At 64.1% G+C, this 15545-nt stretch overlaps 1 protein-coding gene across 3 annotated transcripts in view; it reads left to right on the plus strand.

The window, feature by feature from the left end:
• The window catches only part of ARNT2 (aryl hydrocarbon receptor nuclear translocator 2), a 148135-nt gene extending 136480 nt beyond the window's left edge, over window positions 1–11655 (plus strand). For 2 of the 3 annotated variants that reach the window (XM_042940820.1, XM_042940821.1), the window contains exons 16-19: window positions 1929–2067; window positions 2429–2594; window positions 8712–8848; window positions 10205–11655. In XM_042940820.1, coding sequence (XP_042796754.1) covers window positions 1929–2067; window positions 2429–2594; window positions 8712–8848; window positions 10205–10303 — 541 coding nt within the window. In that variant the 3' untranslated portion in view covers window positions 10304–11655. Of the gene's footprint in view, window positions 1–1928; window positions 2068–2428; window positions 2595–8711; window positions 8879–10204 lie in introns of all 3 variants that reach the window. The other variant, XM_042940822.1, reaches the window with a different exon arrangement.
• Window positions 11656–15545: the final 3890 nt, after the last annotated feature.

Here is a 15545-nt window from a genome sequence, read left to right on the forward strand (position 1 = left end):
GAGGGATGATGGAGGGAGGGAGGGAGAGAGGAAGGGAAGGAGGGAGGGAGGGAGAGATGGAGGGATGATGGATGGAGGGGGGGAGGGAAGAAGGGAGGGAAAGGAGGGAGGGAGGGGGGAAGGAGGGATGATGGATGGAGGGAGAGAGGGAGGGAGGGAAGGAGGGAGGGAGGGAGAGATGGAGGGATGATGGATGGAGGGGGGGAGGGAAAGACGGAGGGGTGGAGGGATGATGGATGGAGGGAGAGAGGGAGGAAGGGAAGGAGGGAGGGAGGGAAGGAGGGATGGAGGGATGATGGAGGGAGGGAGGGAGGGAGGAAGGGAAAGAAGGAGGGAGGGAGGGAGGGAGGGATGATGGATGGAGGGAGGGAGAGAGGAAGGGAAGGAGGGAGGGAGGGAGAGATGGAGGGATGATGGATAGAGGGAGGGAGGGAAGAAGGGAGGGAAAGGAGGGAGGGAGGGGGGAAGGAGGGATGATGGATGGAGGGAGAGAAGGAGGGAGGGAGGGGGGAAGGAGGGATGATGGATGGAGAGAGGGAGGAAGGGAGGGAAGGGAGGGAGGGAGGGGGCAAAGAGGGATGATGGATGGAGGGAGGGAGGGAGGGAGGAAAGGAGGGAGGGTTGGATGGATGCTCATGAGGCCTTAACCCTGTGGAATGGGCTGAATTTCCTGTAAATCTAAGGGGCCCGCGCTCGTTTGAGGGGGAAGAGTGTGGGGCGAATGGCAGAGGTGGCCCTGAGCCCTAGCACAGTGGCCTTGCTGCACATGCCCAAGCGTGTCCTCACCCGAGTCCTGCCGTGGTGCTGCCGGCCTTGGCCCCGGCCCGTGTGTTCCGAGACAGGGGCCTCTGGGGAGGGCCGGGCACGGGGCCGGCCCTCCTCTGCCAGCCCCCTCCCGGGGGTGGCGGGGTGGGGGAGAGGCCCCTGTAAAGAACCGGGATCAGAAAAGGCCTTCTGAGGCCGCCTGGGAAAGGGGCCTTGTGTGTGAAGTGACGAAGTGTTTTATGGGGGACGGGAACGATGTCCCCTCGTCACGGCCAGGACCGGAGGGCTCTGATGTTCTCCGGGGCTCCCTGGCTGGAGGGGAACCGGATGGCATAGAAGAAAGACTAACTCATGAGTAACGTTGTCCCCTCGCTTCTCTACTGGTCTGTAAACTGCCTTTCTTCAAAACCCACCAGAGCCTTCCGTGGTTAGCCCCGTCCCCCTCCCCCGACTCCCCCCTGGGCCCCCAGCGCTCTGGCCCGAGAGCGGAGCCAGGAGGAAGGGCCTGAAGGGAGACAGCAGTCTCTGGCCACCTTCCGGTCTTTAATGAGCTTATTGTATAATCGGAGTGGCTGGAAAAAGCTCTGGGCAGCAGCGTCTGCCTGCAGGGGCCATGGGGCCGTGGGGATGCGCCCCCTGTGACACACACACAGCAGGCGTGGGGGGTCGTGAGGAGTGAGGGGGGCGGCGGGGAAGTGTGCTCTGGGGGTTGGGGGAGGCCCCCCCCCCCCGTCCCCCCCAGCAAGCTTTCACTCACAGGCTCTCTGTTCACTGGGAACCAGCCGACAGCCTGCGGCCCGTTTGCTGAATCCTCGGCCCTGTGGGCGTCCCCTAAGGGACACATTAACCAGAGCACAGAGCAGCCATCCACTCCGGGCTGATTTTCCTTCTAAGGAGCCGCCCCCTCAGAATCTTCTGCGGGGAGCAAGAGACACACGGGTGGGGTCTGGGCCGCGGGGAAGAGAGAGCAGGGGGCTCTCTGCTGGGGCCAAAGAGGCAGAGTGCAGCGGTGACGGGCTGGGGGCCTTTTTGTCCCGTGACGTGCTGCCCTGGAGAGACAGACGGACGGACAGAGGCCGCACGTGGGATTGAACAGGAGGCCCAGGGACCCGCGTCGCGGGCGAGGGGTCTCCCGGGGACAAAAGCGATGTCGTCTCTCGTAGCTCTTCCGTGGTCCACGTGCCTGGTGTGAATGACATCCAGTCCTCCTCGTCAACGGGCCAGAACATGTCCCAAATCTCCCGACAGCTGAACCAGAGTCAGGTGGCGTGGACAGGGAGCCGGCCGCCCTTTCCCGGACAGGTACGGGCCTCAGTGAGGGCGTTGCCCTGGGTGCCAGGCTGCTGGGAGCCCCCGGCCCTGGGACACGCCCAGCCCCCTGGTAGTCGCCATGAGGCGGGTGTCCACTGTGGAGTCTGCCGAGCCCAGCGCCCCGAGAGCCCCGCTCACTGCGGGACCGGGGGCAGGTTCAACCAGACCCGCCCCAGAGACGCGGGGCCCAAGTCCTGCAGTTCCTGGGCCCACACACGCTGGCCCGATCCCAGGCTCGTGCCCAGTTGGCCAGGAGGGCCATGGGGAGTCACCGTCGGCCACTGGGGTGGCAGCGACCCACCTGGGGCCTGCTGGCGACACCGCCCTCCTCTCTGCTTTGTCCTGATTGTAGCAAATCCCTTCCCAGTCTGGCAAGACTCAGTCGTCTCCCTTTGGGATTGGAACGAGCCACACGTACCCAGCAGACCCCTCTTCCTACAGCCCTCTCTCCAGCCCAGCTACGTCCTCGCCCAGCGGGAACGCCTACTCCAGTCTCGCCAGCAGGACTCCGGGGTTCGGTAGGTGGGGCGTGAGGGCGGGAATTCCCGGGGGAGCCGGCAGAGTGCTTTCTGCACATCCCGAGTTCGGGGGACCGAGCCCCCAGCTCCCAGAGCCCTGGGACCAGGTCTGGAGGTTTCCAAGCGCCTCCTGTCCAGCTCTGGGGGTCCGGTGGTATTCCTAAGACACTGGCTGCTTGGGTCTTGGCTTTGTGGGGTGACTGGCATTTCCAAGGCCCTGGGACTATATTCCTGTGTGCCGCTGCGTTCTGAGAGCTGTTTCAGCCCTTTTCGGTCCTTGGCAAGGAGTTTCAGGTGCCCCACGTCAAAAACACCATAACCTTGGTTTCAAACAGTCAAGGAACAGTCGTGAGGATGGCCAATTGTATAAAGACATCGTGTGTGAATAAGAGGCACTGTGATGTTCTCTCTCTTGTTAATATGCAAAGAGGGGCCCCCTCCCACGTGAGAACACCTGTCCCAGCTCCTCAGGCCGTAAAGGGTTAAGTGGCCGTTCCTTCTGGTGCGAGTCCCGGGGGCCTTTGCTCCTGCTGTGTGGCTTGTGTGGCTGGCGTGGGCCGGGGCTCTGCTTCACATCAGGAGGGGCTGGGGAGGGGCCCGGGGCCCGGCCCAGCATCCTGAGCTGACGCCCGCCCGCCTTCTCACAGCGCGGTCGCCAGTGACAGCCAATGACATGGCCCTCGGGGCGGGCGCCTCACTGCTGATCGGGATTTCCATTCCAGGCCGGAAGCTCCCCTTTGCGTGTCTGTCGGCCTTACGGACGAGGCCGTGTCCCTCGCCCGCACGCGGGGTCGTCCGCCGCGCCCCACGTCTTCTCCCACCCCCGCCACTCGCGGCCCCGCAGCCCCTGCGGCATGAGGTCGTGGGCGTGGCGTTTCGCAACCTCTTGGGGTCACTGCCGCGTGGCTGCAGCTCAGCTCTGTGGCCGTCCGTTCACTTGGAGCAGGTGCTCGTGTGGGGCCTCAAGCTCCCCCTGCCAGCTGGTTCCGCGCCGTTTCAGGAAGGACAGGCCCTGAGCCGCTGCCTTCCAGGCCCCCGGGCACCCAGCTCGGAAGCCACCCTGGTCCCCTCACCCTCACCTCCCGGCGGTCTCTGCCTCCGGCTCCGGCCCCTGGGGAGCGGTCCACACGCCTCACCCTGAAGGGGCCGGGGCAGACCAGGCCTGCAGGCACCCGGTGCTTCCTGGGAGACGGGAGGCCTGGCCCTCGGTGCGGCATCGAGGCCGGGAGACGCACGGGCACCGGGAGACGGGCAGGGCAGCTCTCTGGGGACAGCAGCCTCGGTGTGACACAGGCCCGGGGGGCCGCCGCGTCTGGAGGGTCAGGGGAGAGTGGGTGCTCGTCCTGGCAAGGCCACAGCAAAAACAGCGGGGGCCCCTGCGCTGCCCTGGCGATCTGGGCTCTGATCTCCCCCTGGCAAATGCGGGCTCTGAGCTGTAGACGTAGATGAGACACGGGAGGGACACAGGCCCCGGGCTGAGGCCCCTGCACGACTCGACGGCCAAGAGCAGCCCCACACGGACGGGGCTCCGGGCTCAGCAGACGCCTCGGCATTGCGCTCACGCTCTGCTGCCCTCGGCGATCCCGGTGGGAGTCACGGCCGCGGCTGACTCTGGACGCTCTGTCTGCCCGGCACTCGGCACGCGAGAATCCTTCAGTGCTGCCGGTAGCCCTAAGGGGGAGAGGCCTGATCGCTCCCATTTCACAGAGAAGTACACTGAGGCGCGGTGAGGCCCCCTCGGGCTCTGCTCACCAGCGTCTTCCAATCCGCTGTTCAGGGCGCCTTAGAATCGGGTGGGGATCGGTGTCCCTGCAGAGGTCTCTTGGTCTGTGTTAACGAGAGGGCCGGGACCCCCTTGGCAGGGTGCGTGGAGAGCGGTTTCCCGTGGCCTTCCCTCTGTCCCTCCTTTGCTGACGGTGACCCAGCGAGGGGGCCGTGGCGGGCTTGGAAGCCAGGCCCTGGGGAGGGGGACAGGAAGCTGAGGGGGAGCTTGGGACGGGGGTTGGTCTTGATGGGGGGGTGCCAGCACCATCCAGACGAGGCGCTCGCGGGGGCCGGCCAGCGGCTGGTGTGGGCAGGAGGCCCCAGCACAGGTGTGGGGGGCTGGGGGGCAGGCGGGGTGGGGATGGGGGATGGGGGATGTGCAACGTGTCGGAGACCCATAGCTCTGCTCCAGGGGCTTCAGGGACACGGGGCCCGTGGGGACGGGCTTCGGGCAGGGTCAGAGAGAAGAGGGTGTTCAAGGGGCTGGTGAACAAGGATGGGTGGTCCCGAGCACGGTGGGAGGGGTGCAGGGAAGAGAGCGGGAGAAGGGACAGAGCAGCCCCCACTAAGGCCAGACTCAGCAGTCATCGAATGAACCCAGGACTACGAGCCAGCCGCATCTAGCCGTGCAGTGGACACTCCCCCAGGCCCCGTGTGCGACCTGAGTGGCTTCCGGGCCCCCTCTGAGGGCGCAGGCCGGACAGCCGTGCGTGGGGCCTGCTGGTTGGGCCCGGAGGGTTCGCAGGCCCGCAGCCCCCCTGCCCACAGTACCTGGCTCAGCTGGTTGCCCGGGGCCGGATACCGGGGTCCCGACTGCCCTGTGTCACCAGCCAGAGCAGGCGAACTGACGGCCGGCACCCATGGCAGCCGGCGTGACCAAGGTCTGGCACAAACAGGCCAGCGCTCCGGCGGGCTCCTCAGGATGGCCTGTGGACCGAGCTCCGACCTTGAACGGGAAAGCGGCCCTTCTGGGTTCTGGCACCTTCTACGAACCACACGCTCATTTGCTCCCCGGGTTTCCCGGCGTCTGCCCAAAACGCTCCCGCCCTCGCGGGCCTGGTGACGCGCCCTGAGCTGCGCTGCCGATGCGTTTCCATTTCCAGAACTGGTTTCAGCTTCTGCTCAGCCTGGGTCTCACCCCGCCCGACGAGGAGGTCCAGACGCGGAACCGGAGCCACGTCCTGGGGGCCGACAGGTGCGAGCGTCGCCTCCCTGTGGAGCTAAGCGGGAGGGGCGCGGTCCGGGTCCAGGCAGGACGCAGAAACCACACCAGCCACGGGAACCGGGACGCTCGGTATAAAGATCCTTAACTAAGAAGAGGCGGTGAAAGACGCGGCCTGAGGAAGACCGGTGCGGCAACATGGGCGCCAGCTTCCCGCTCAGAGAAGCGGGTTGCTCCTACGACCCAGGAATCCACGCGCTTCTCGAGGTTGTGAAGTTTGGTCTGGAAGCCCACCCGTTTGCCCGGATGGCAGCAGCCCGCAGCACGCTCTCCTTGGACCGCGGGGCTGGCGGGCTAGGAGCGGCCAGCCCCGCGTCACCCGGGAGGGGTCGCCTTGTAGTCACGGCGCATCGTGGAGTCTGCCCGTCACCCGCACGGCTCGGGAAGCGGTGTCTCAGTGGCAGAGGCTGGAAGAAAGAAGGTCCAACCCCCAGGCCTCCTGGCGGTGCCTGGGAGGGACCTCCCCCGGGAAGACCCCGCAACGGGAGGTCCGGCTTCCGCGTCCCCCCGACGCCGCCCGGCTCCCCTTGCAGCTGTCGGCGCTCCTGGTGGCCTGGTCGCTCATCTGTCCTCCCCAGGGCACTGGCCAGTCTTGGTCACCACCGTGGCCCCAGCACTCCGCTCAGCGGCAGGTGCACGGTGGGTGTTGGATACAAACGCTCGGTTTACCAAGCGAGTGCACGGGGCGTCCGCGTCAGAACGGGGCTCCGGCATTCACAAGCCGGACGAGTCGGGCCAGTTCTTTCCCTGGCGTCTTAGAGCCTCGGTTTCCTTGTGTGGCAAAGGCGGGTAACGGGCCCGTGTCTTAGGGTCAGAGGGAAGAGTAAGTGACACAGAGTGACTTTTCCCGTGGCGAACGTTTAAGAAGGAGCATTTTCCTTCCCGGCAGTTTAAGGATGTTTATTCTGAAATCCCGCGTCTGTCGTCAGCAGAACTACGCCGACCGTCCTGCAGCCTTCAGCCCCTGCCGCCTGGCCCGCCGCGGGGCGTCACGGGGCTGACGCAGGAACGTGCATGGGTTTCATCACAAGCTGACGGTGGCCGGGACGCTTCAAATGGGAGGAGGAGGAGAGGGTGACGGGAGGTTCGGCCCTCTTTCCGCTCCTTTCCGTTCTTCTTTCCCTCCGCAAATACGTCCGGAAGTCTCCAGTATCGAGAACTGGGGGGACCCTCGGTGACGCGTGACCTGGGGCTGGGTCAGCGTAGTGGCGGCCCCGCCAGGAGGTGACGTGAGGCCACAGGCAGGCTGGCACCCGACGGGGCGCTGCGTTCAGGGACGCGGTGCAGGGGAGTGGACGTGAGCCGGAGGAGAGAGCCCACAGCTGTGCCTTCCCCGCCTGGAAAGGGGGAGAGAAGCTGGATTGTCGCACAGGGAGCCCGAGGCACCCCTCGGAGACTTAGACGTGGCCCCCAGGCCGGGCAGGTGATCCCGCAGCCGAGAGAAGCAGGGCTGTGCGCGTCCACCCACCGGACGCAGGTGTGGTGTCCTGACCGCCCGCGGCCTCCACCTGCGCCCCCTCCGCCCCGCGTCCGCTGCCAGGCGCCCTCACGTCGTGCACCCGTTGCCACGGCGGCCGCCTCGTATCTGGGCTCCTTTGCTCTCTGTGCGCTCGCCCTGGGCGGTGGGGCTCCCGGATGCACGGGGCTGTGCGGCCGCTCCCCTGCCTGCGAACCCCTGCGGGTCCCTGCCACCTGCACAGCGGGGGACCCGAGCCTGGGCCTTCCCTCCGGCTGGTCACACTCAGGCCCTTATCCCCAGAGCCGCCACTGGGTCCCCGGGCAGAACACGCCCTCCTCACGCCCACGTCTTTGCACAGACGGATCCCTGCGTCGGGGACGCTCTTCACCGTGCCTCCGAGCTCTGTGCCGTCAGCTCCTGCCCCTGGGAGCTTTTCCTGCATGCGGGGACGGGTCAGGTGCCCTCCGAGAGCTGGCTTTGTCACTGTCGCACCCTGTCACGGCAGCCCCCGACTGCGTGGCCCTGCCTTTCTGTCCCCTCCCTGCCCTGCCGTGAGCTCCTCCAGGAGGGGCCGGCTTCCTGGCCTGGGTGCCTACTTGCAGGGAGCCGGGGTCAGGGCAGGAGCTCAGGACCAGCATATGGGGGGTGGGGGGGACAAGGTTAAGGCCGTAGCCGGAAGGAAAGATGGAAGGAATTGATTCACGGCGGGCAGAACCCCAGCAAGGACTCACTGTGGTGGCAAAGTCCTGGGGCCTCCCGAACCGCGGTCCCTCCCCCGAACACTTTGTGGGGTCGCCTGTGGTCAGTGTCGCCGCTGGAAAGGGCAGGATGGGGCCTGTCCTGCTACCCAGAGCCTGACGGAGAGCTCATTGCCTGCAACATGGCACCGAATGGTTTACAAGAGAGAACGTTCGAGGTGTTTCTTTTTTTTTTTTTTTTAGCGTGCTCCCGGATAAACTGATCCTCTTAGGTTGAATCTTCAAAATATTTTAGACCGACTTCTGCTCGTTTTTCCTGCTTGGTTTTTCCATTGGGTGTTTGTTGTAAAGTGTAGACGGAGACAAGCTGTTCTCCGCACAAATTAACGTGCCGATTCCTGCAAAGAGGCCCATCTCCGGGTCTGAGCCGCGCCCCAGTGCCTTTGCTCACACGCCACCTGGAAACACTCAGGGACGAGCCAGCGGGGCCGTGGCTCGGGGCCCCCGTGGAAGGCCCTCGCGGCTTCAGCGCAGTGAGGTTGGCGGAAGGCAGGGCACGCTGAGCCGAAACTCTTCCTCGGGCAGAACCAGACTTTTCAGAGGACAGCCCGGGGGCTGCAGCGGCAGAGATGGCTTCTCCCTTCTCGGGGCTGCAGGGGGGCGGCCCGGGGTGGGGGTGGGGGCTCCCGGAGCCCGCAGACAAGCCCCCCACCAAAGCTCCAGAGGGCACGGAGGGCTCCAGGACCGAGCCCCCGGTGCCCCTGCCGGTGCGCTCCGAGGGGACCCGCCCCCTGCACCGAGTGCTGGCGGTTGGCATCGACTTGCTACCCGTGGGTCGGTGCGAGCCAGAAGGGGACGGCGGCCGGCTCTGGACGGAGCGTGCCTTCCAGACGCGGGGGCCTCTGGGCCGTGGCAGGTCCGACGGAGCCGCGGCTCGGCCCTGAAGGCGGTGTCCTGTGCGTGGGCTCTTTCAGCTGAGAGCGGACAGAGCGGCGGGCAGTTCCAAGGGCGGCCCTCGGAGGTCTGGTCCCAGTGGCAGAGCCAGCACCACGGGCAGCAGAGCGGTGAGCAGCACCCCCACCAGCAGCCCGGTCAGACTGAAGTGTTCCAGGTAAATCGAGCGAGCACCGCCTTGTCGTAGGTACCGGCACCTTCTCTCTGCTTCCTTTCCCCTGCCCCCCGCCACAGCCCCGCCTGCTCCATAGAGACCTGAGTTCTGGCCCAGCCCCGGGGACGGGGGCCGGGAGCCCGGGCCTCCGCTGCCCTCTCTGGTCGGGGACACCCGGGCATCACGTAGCCGTCCGTCGTTGGAGACGCTCCCGGCCACGCCTCGTCCCCTAGCCCCGCGCGCCAGTGCTCTGCCCCCTTGGGCTTTTTCTGGGCCCATCTTCGGCCACAAGTTTCCCCGGGAGGAAGGTTCCAGATGGAGGCGTGAGCTGATTGGCTCCCCGAGCCCAGTGCTCGGCCCATCCCACGGGGCCCGCACGAGGAAGAAGCACCGAGGCGCCTTCCGTTGTGCCCGGAGCTTCCAGGTCTGCCCTGCAGAGCACGGATGCGCAGGAAGCACGTGGGGGGAGGGACTTGAGACCCCCCGGCCCGTAACCCCCCTCCCGAGGGGGCTCTCTCCTCGTCCCCAGCGCCTCTCCCACCCAGCCGAGCGACACCTTCGCAGACAGGGGTCTAGAACCCAGATGTCCCTCTAGGTCTCCAGAGGGGCAGCGTTCTGACCTCCTTCCTCCTTCCTTACGCCGCACAGCAGCCGCGTGGCGCAGAATTCCCCAACCCGGCTCTTCGTGGTCGCGAGGCTAAAAAGAATTCTTGGTCAAATAAGCGCGTGAAACGCTGGTTAAGCAAAGTTGTTCGGTTTCTTGACCGCAGGACTTATCAGAGGCTTTTATTATACTAATGAAGACTGAGGCTATTTTAGGCGGTAGGCGGAGTGCGTATGCCTTGTTCCCCACAACGGGCTCGTCCACACAGTCCTTTTCTCCCAGAGTGTCTCACGGGCCAAGAACTTGAGAGAACACGCCTTGGGAAATTTTCCACAGGGGATTGAAATACTGGCTATGCCCATTGTCTGGATGGGCACTCTGAGGCCGGCCGAACTCGAAGGGCCTGTTACAAGTGAAGCTTCAGGAGGCAGGCATTTGGCCCCGCCCCCGGAACACGCACAGCCTTGCTCCGGGCCCTGATAGGTTCACCCCACCGATGGGCTCCTGTGCGCCCTCCGTCCTGGCGTTACATACACGCGGGTTATGTCCTGAGGCTCGGTTTACCTGCTGGGATGACCCCGCCCCCCCAGGGGGTAGCGGCTTCCGGGTGTGGACATCTGAGGCCCCCCTGAGACCCCTGGGCTGCCCCAAGGAAGGTGAGCGTGAGGGGGAGCGGCAGGCTGGGCTCCTGGGACACGCAGGTGCCCAGGAGGGGGAGCTGACCGCCCTCGGCCTTCTCTTCTCCCCTCCCGCAGGACATGCTGCCCATGCCCGGAGACCCGACCCAGGGGACCGGCAACTATAACATCGAGGACTTCGCGGACCTGGGCATGTTCCCGCCCTTCTCCGAGTAGCGGCGGGCAGAGTGCGGCCGGCGCTGGGCGGCGTGGCTCCTGTCGTGACCGCGCCACCCACGCGGGCGGGGCCCCCCCCCGCACCCTGCTTGCCCCGCCCGCCCCGCCACGGTCCCCCCCAGCAGAAAGCGTCTCACCCCCGTGCTCCTCCCCTGCACAGCGCCTCTCCGCTCTGGCCCCCAGCCCGGGGCCACCGACCAGGAGCCCCGGTAGCCGTCGGGGGGCTGGTTGTATTTATTGTACTTTGTGTGTGCTTGGGAGGCGAGCCGACTGGGCGCCGGGAGTCTGGTTGTGAATAATCTCCTAGTAGACGGTTTTCGCCTATAAAACGTTCACCTGCAGTCCAGAGTGAGTGTCCGGGGCCTGCCCAGGCCTCAGTAATTGGGTCTCTTCCCGCCTTTAACCGCCGTGGGTGGGCGGGCTCGGGTGCGGGGAAGGGAGGCCAGCAGGACGCCTGGCCTGTGTTCTCCGCGCTGGGCCCGAGCAGGCGGGGACCCAGGGCCGGACGCCAGCTCCCCTGCCCCCCAGCTCAGCGGCGCCCCGACTGGAGCGAGCTTGGCCCGGGGTCCCGGTGCCCGGCTGCGGTTCCACAGCCTCGCCAGGAGTCCTGGCCGGGAGCCCGCTCGCTTTAATGCGCCGGGCTTCTGAGAGGAAGCGGCCGCCTCCTCTTCCAGGAGGCCCCGAGGACCTGGCTGCCTGGTGAGCGCACGCCCTCGTCCCCCCACCAGGCCAGCGCCTCTGGGGCTGCAGAGCCCTGGGCCTTATGTGGAGGAGCGAGCGGGGAGGCGGGACGCCCAGGCCCCCTCGTCCCGTGCCCTGCCGTGCGGGCCTGCTCCCCCAGGACCGGCCCTGGCGGCCACGTTGCATCAGTGACCTGGACGGGGCTCAGGTGCAGACCCGCACGGGGGCAGGAACGCAACCCACCAGGCCCCTGAGCCTTCTCTCCTCGGCCGGCTGGGGGGCCGTGGTGTCTGGGGAGGGACAGGGTGCAGGTCTGTGAGGCAGGAGCCTGGGGCTCCCGCTCTGATTCTGCCACACTCTCCCCGGGGCCCCGAATTCCTCAGGTGGTCTCAGGACGCGAAGAAGAGCCCACTTCTGGAAACTTCTGCTGGCTGACTGAGCCGTGGTCCCTGGCTGGCTGTGTTTCCCCGTCTTTGCTGACCTCGCCCCCTCCCACGCCCTGTGCGCACAGAGGCAGGCTCTCTGAGCCTCTCCTGTCCTCTTCGTGACAGCCACGCCTGGCCCCACCGTCCCGTGGGCCCCCTGCCTCCCACCCCCGGGAAAGCCCTGCGTCCCTCCCAGGGTCCCTCAGGCAGCCCTGCTCAGGCACCTGCCTCGGACACAACCCACGTGTCCCTCCCCTGGGATTCCGGAAGGCCAGGCCGAGTGGAGCAGGGTCTCAGCTGCCTGAGAGCAGAGTGGGCCCGGCGTGCAGGACGGGGCCGGGAGCAGTGTCTGCGCTGACCTCTGCGAGCTGGGCCTTAAACGCCAGCCCCGCCCGGTGTCCGTCAGGGATCCGCGTGGCCTGTCTTGCTTGGAGAGGTCCACCTGCAACAGTCCAATGTGGGTAGAATAGCTTTGGCGAGCAGCCAGCTCTGGGTGATCCTGGTTCCTAGACTCTGGGTTCACACTCACTCAGCAGTTTCTAGAGCAGCTTTAACCCCTTTGTGTATAGCGGTGATTGACGATTGAGTACCGGGTTTAGGCACACCGGGGTCATTTTACCCTCCACACACCCTCACCGTGCCAGACCCAGAGATGGGGACAGGTGCCAGACCGCCGGGGGGTGGTGAGGGGCAGGTGCCAGACCTGGGGGGGGACAGGTGCCAGACCCAGAGATGGGGACAGGTGCCAGACCGCCGGGGGGTGGTGAGGGGCAGGTGCCAGACCTGGGGGGGGGGGGGGGGGGACAGGTGCCAGACCCAGAGATGGGGACAGGTGCCAGACCTGGGGGTGGTGAGGGGCAGGTGCCAGACCTGGGGGGGGGCAGGTGCCAGACTGGAGTGGGGGGCTTCCCAGGGCTCACCCTGCCCGGGGCCGCCTCTGCCTCCAAGCCTGAGCCGACCCCGAGCCGTGCGTGTGTAATGTTTTCTGAGAAAGGCACAAAAAGGGCTTTTGGGTCCAAGAGCGGTTGCTCTGTGAAACGAAAACAGACTTTTTGTGGCCTTTAGCCTGTGAGTTTGGCAGAATCGGGAATTTCGTATTTGTTCCTTCTGTTTTCTGGAGGGAACTAGGGGATTCTCTGGGCTGCGCACGTCAGGGGGGGCACGCCAGCTGTGACCTGGGGCCATGCTGGACGCGGAGGGGACGCGGAGGGGACGCGGGAGAGGCAGAGCAGCCTTGCCCCGGCGGCCTTCCGTCCTCTTCTGTCCCCACACCAGGGCCTAGGGTGCAGGCTGCTGCGGTCCGGGTCCGGCAGGCGAGGCCAGAGGGGCCTGAAAGCCAGTGTCATGCAGAATGTCATGACTCAGGAGGCGTGGCCTCCCCTCCCCCGACCCCCCATCCCGCATCGTCCCAGGGGCGCCCACAGGGAGCCTGACCGCGGTCCGATGGGCCGGCCTGAGCTCTGCGTCCTCTCTCCTCCACCTCCCGCTTTCTGGTTGTGATTCTTGGAAGCCATCATGTGGCCAATGGGAAAACAGGACTGGAAGGATCTCGTGCCCCAGAGACTCTTCCCCCAAGGAATCTTGAGGCCGGCCAGGGTAAGAGTTGGAGCCCTACCGGGCCTCACTGTCCGGCTTGGGAACAGGCCCGTCCAGCCAGCAGGGGACCGAGCGAGGCCCCGGCCCAGACGCCTCTCCCGCGACAGACGCGGCCCAGCCTGGGCTGGGGCTTCGGCCGTGACTCGCTCTGCCGCTCGCACCTCCTCTCCCCTGTGAGACCTTCCCGGGCTCCCCCACGGAGCGGGCCGGGCCGTGGCTGCCTGCGTCTTGCGGGAGGACACGAAGCAGCCACGTCGAGGCTCAACCGGGACTTGGCTGGTGACTGTGGCCGTGGCTAGGGAGGTTCTAGAACACTACGGATGTGTCACTAGGGAGCTGGTTTTGTTTCTAGCTATGGCGTCAGGGAGTGACAGAGCCGTCACAAACGTCACGTTCTTCCTCTGCTCCCCGATGTATTCAATCCAGCCCCTTTGCTGTTTCGTGAATACCGTGCAGAGAGTTGGCGGGGATGGGGCGGGGGGCGGTTCTCTTAGTCGGAACTTACATCAGGGAGCATGGACTCCGGTAAAGAGACGGTGTCTCCCCCATTTAGCCACATGTGACACAAGGGATGGGGCAGGTCCCAGGAAAGTGAGTACCGGTCCCCGAGCGCATCAGCACCTGGGGGCAGGGACCGCGACAGCCACTCCCCTGGCCCGCCTGCTCCCTGATGGTTGTGACCCGTCTCCGAGCAAGACCGAGCCTGCTGCCTCACGGACGCTCTAGCGAGTCACGAGTCAGGACAGAAGTGCCAGAAACTACGAGTTTGGTCAGTACTTGCCAAGGGGGCCCGTTGTCTCCTCCCTCCGCCACATCCCCGCCCCGCCTCGTGTACGAGGGGGCCACGAGTCACCTGGCTGTCCACCTGTTATCGACGGCCGGGGGTCTGGGACAACGTGGAGAGGCAGCGCACCGCGGGGCAGGCACCTGTCCACTTCTAGAGTGCCTGGGTCTGGTGGCCAAGGCTGGTTCGGCGGTCCGGCCACCGGCCAGAGCCCGCGTGGGCGGCACCGACCGTGAAGACCAGGGCTCGCTGGGCCAGGCCTCTTCCTTCATAGACGAGGGCTTCTCAGACGGGCGTCCGTGGACAAGTCGAGCACTTAATCGTTTCTCTTGTAGCCTTTCTTCTTATGGATGTGAGCCGTGCTGTGGATAAATCATCGTTTGTATTTCTTGAATGTTCTCTATGACTAACGGTTATTGAGTTGGTTGTGTATATGTGTAACTAATGTAACTGCCTTTTAAAATTTCATTACAATAAAAATGACTTTGCTCTGAACCGTGAACAGCGCAGGCCAACTTTGTGATTGAGCAGTTCGCGGAACCTTCCCGTGGACGTTGGGACGTGCCCGGGGTCACGCCTCTTCCTTAGGGGTGTGTTTGTGTCACAGCCGGCACAGGGCCGGAGAGCTTTGGGCAACGGAGGGACCCTTCCTGGGGCCTTAGCTACCTAGGAGAGGAGGGGAAAAGAACCGCTCTCCTTGCCTGTTAGACGAGGCTTTCTAGAAGCCTGTCTGTAAGTGGTGTATTTGCTCCTCGTTACAAACCTGTGCTGTGTGATTATTACTCCCAGTTTGTGGATTGCAGAACTGGGCTGAGAGCAGTCACGTGGCGTACCTGAGAACCCGAGGGAAGAAATGACAAACCCAGGATTTCACAGGCCCCACTCCGAGCCCTGGACACGTTGTCCTCTCCACACACTCATTATTGCTTTTTAAAATTCTGCCAAACTTGGGGCGCCTGGGTGGCTCAGTCGGTTAAGCGTCCGACTTCAGCTCAGGTCACGATCTCACTGTCCGTGGGTTCGAGCCCCGCGTCGGGCTCTGTGCTGACCGCTCAGAGCCCGAAGCCTGTTTCGGATTCTGTGTCTCCCTCTCTCTCTGACCCTCCCCCGTTCATGCTCTGTCTCTCTCTGTCTCAAAAATAAATAAATATTAAAAAAAAAATTAAAAAAAATAAAATAAAATTCTCCCAAACTTTAGTATTTTAATATACCCAAGCCTCTAGTAAATACTTACACATTCTAACATTTCTCTGCTGAGAGACGACTGTGTGGGGTCTAGCAAAATGGCGGCCTGAAATCATTTAAAACTTTTCCATCAGACATCCAGCGTTCCCATTTTTTTTACAACTTTATTGAACGATTATGTGTTTACGGCCTAAATGGGAGAAGATTTGGTGATCTTGAGTTAGGCGTGGATTTCTTAGATACTGCACCTAAAAAGCATGATCTATAAAAGAATAAAATTATAAAGTGGACTTCATAAAAAATTCAAAACCTTTGCTTTTCAAGGACACTGTTAGGAGCGTGAAAAGATCCTCCATTGACGGGGAGGAAACATGTGCAAGCCCTGTATCTGACAAAGGATTTGTATCCAAACTATGTAAAGAACCCTTATGACTAATTAAACAAGTCAGTGCAAAACAGGCAATAAATTTGAACAGACACGTCACCAAAGGAGATACATGGGGGGAAATGAAAACCTAAATAATGGCGAGGGTCATTAGTCATCCGGCAAATGCCATCCCAATCCCCCGGG

The sequence above is a fragment of the Panthera leo genome, chromosome B3, assembly GCF_018350215.1.
Source record: "Panthera leo isolate Ple1 chromosome B3, P.leo_Ple1_pat1.1, whole genome shotgun sequence".
Lineage (NCBI taxonomy): Eukaryota > Metazoa > Chordata > Mammalia > Carnivora > Felidae > Panthera > Panthera leo.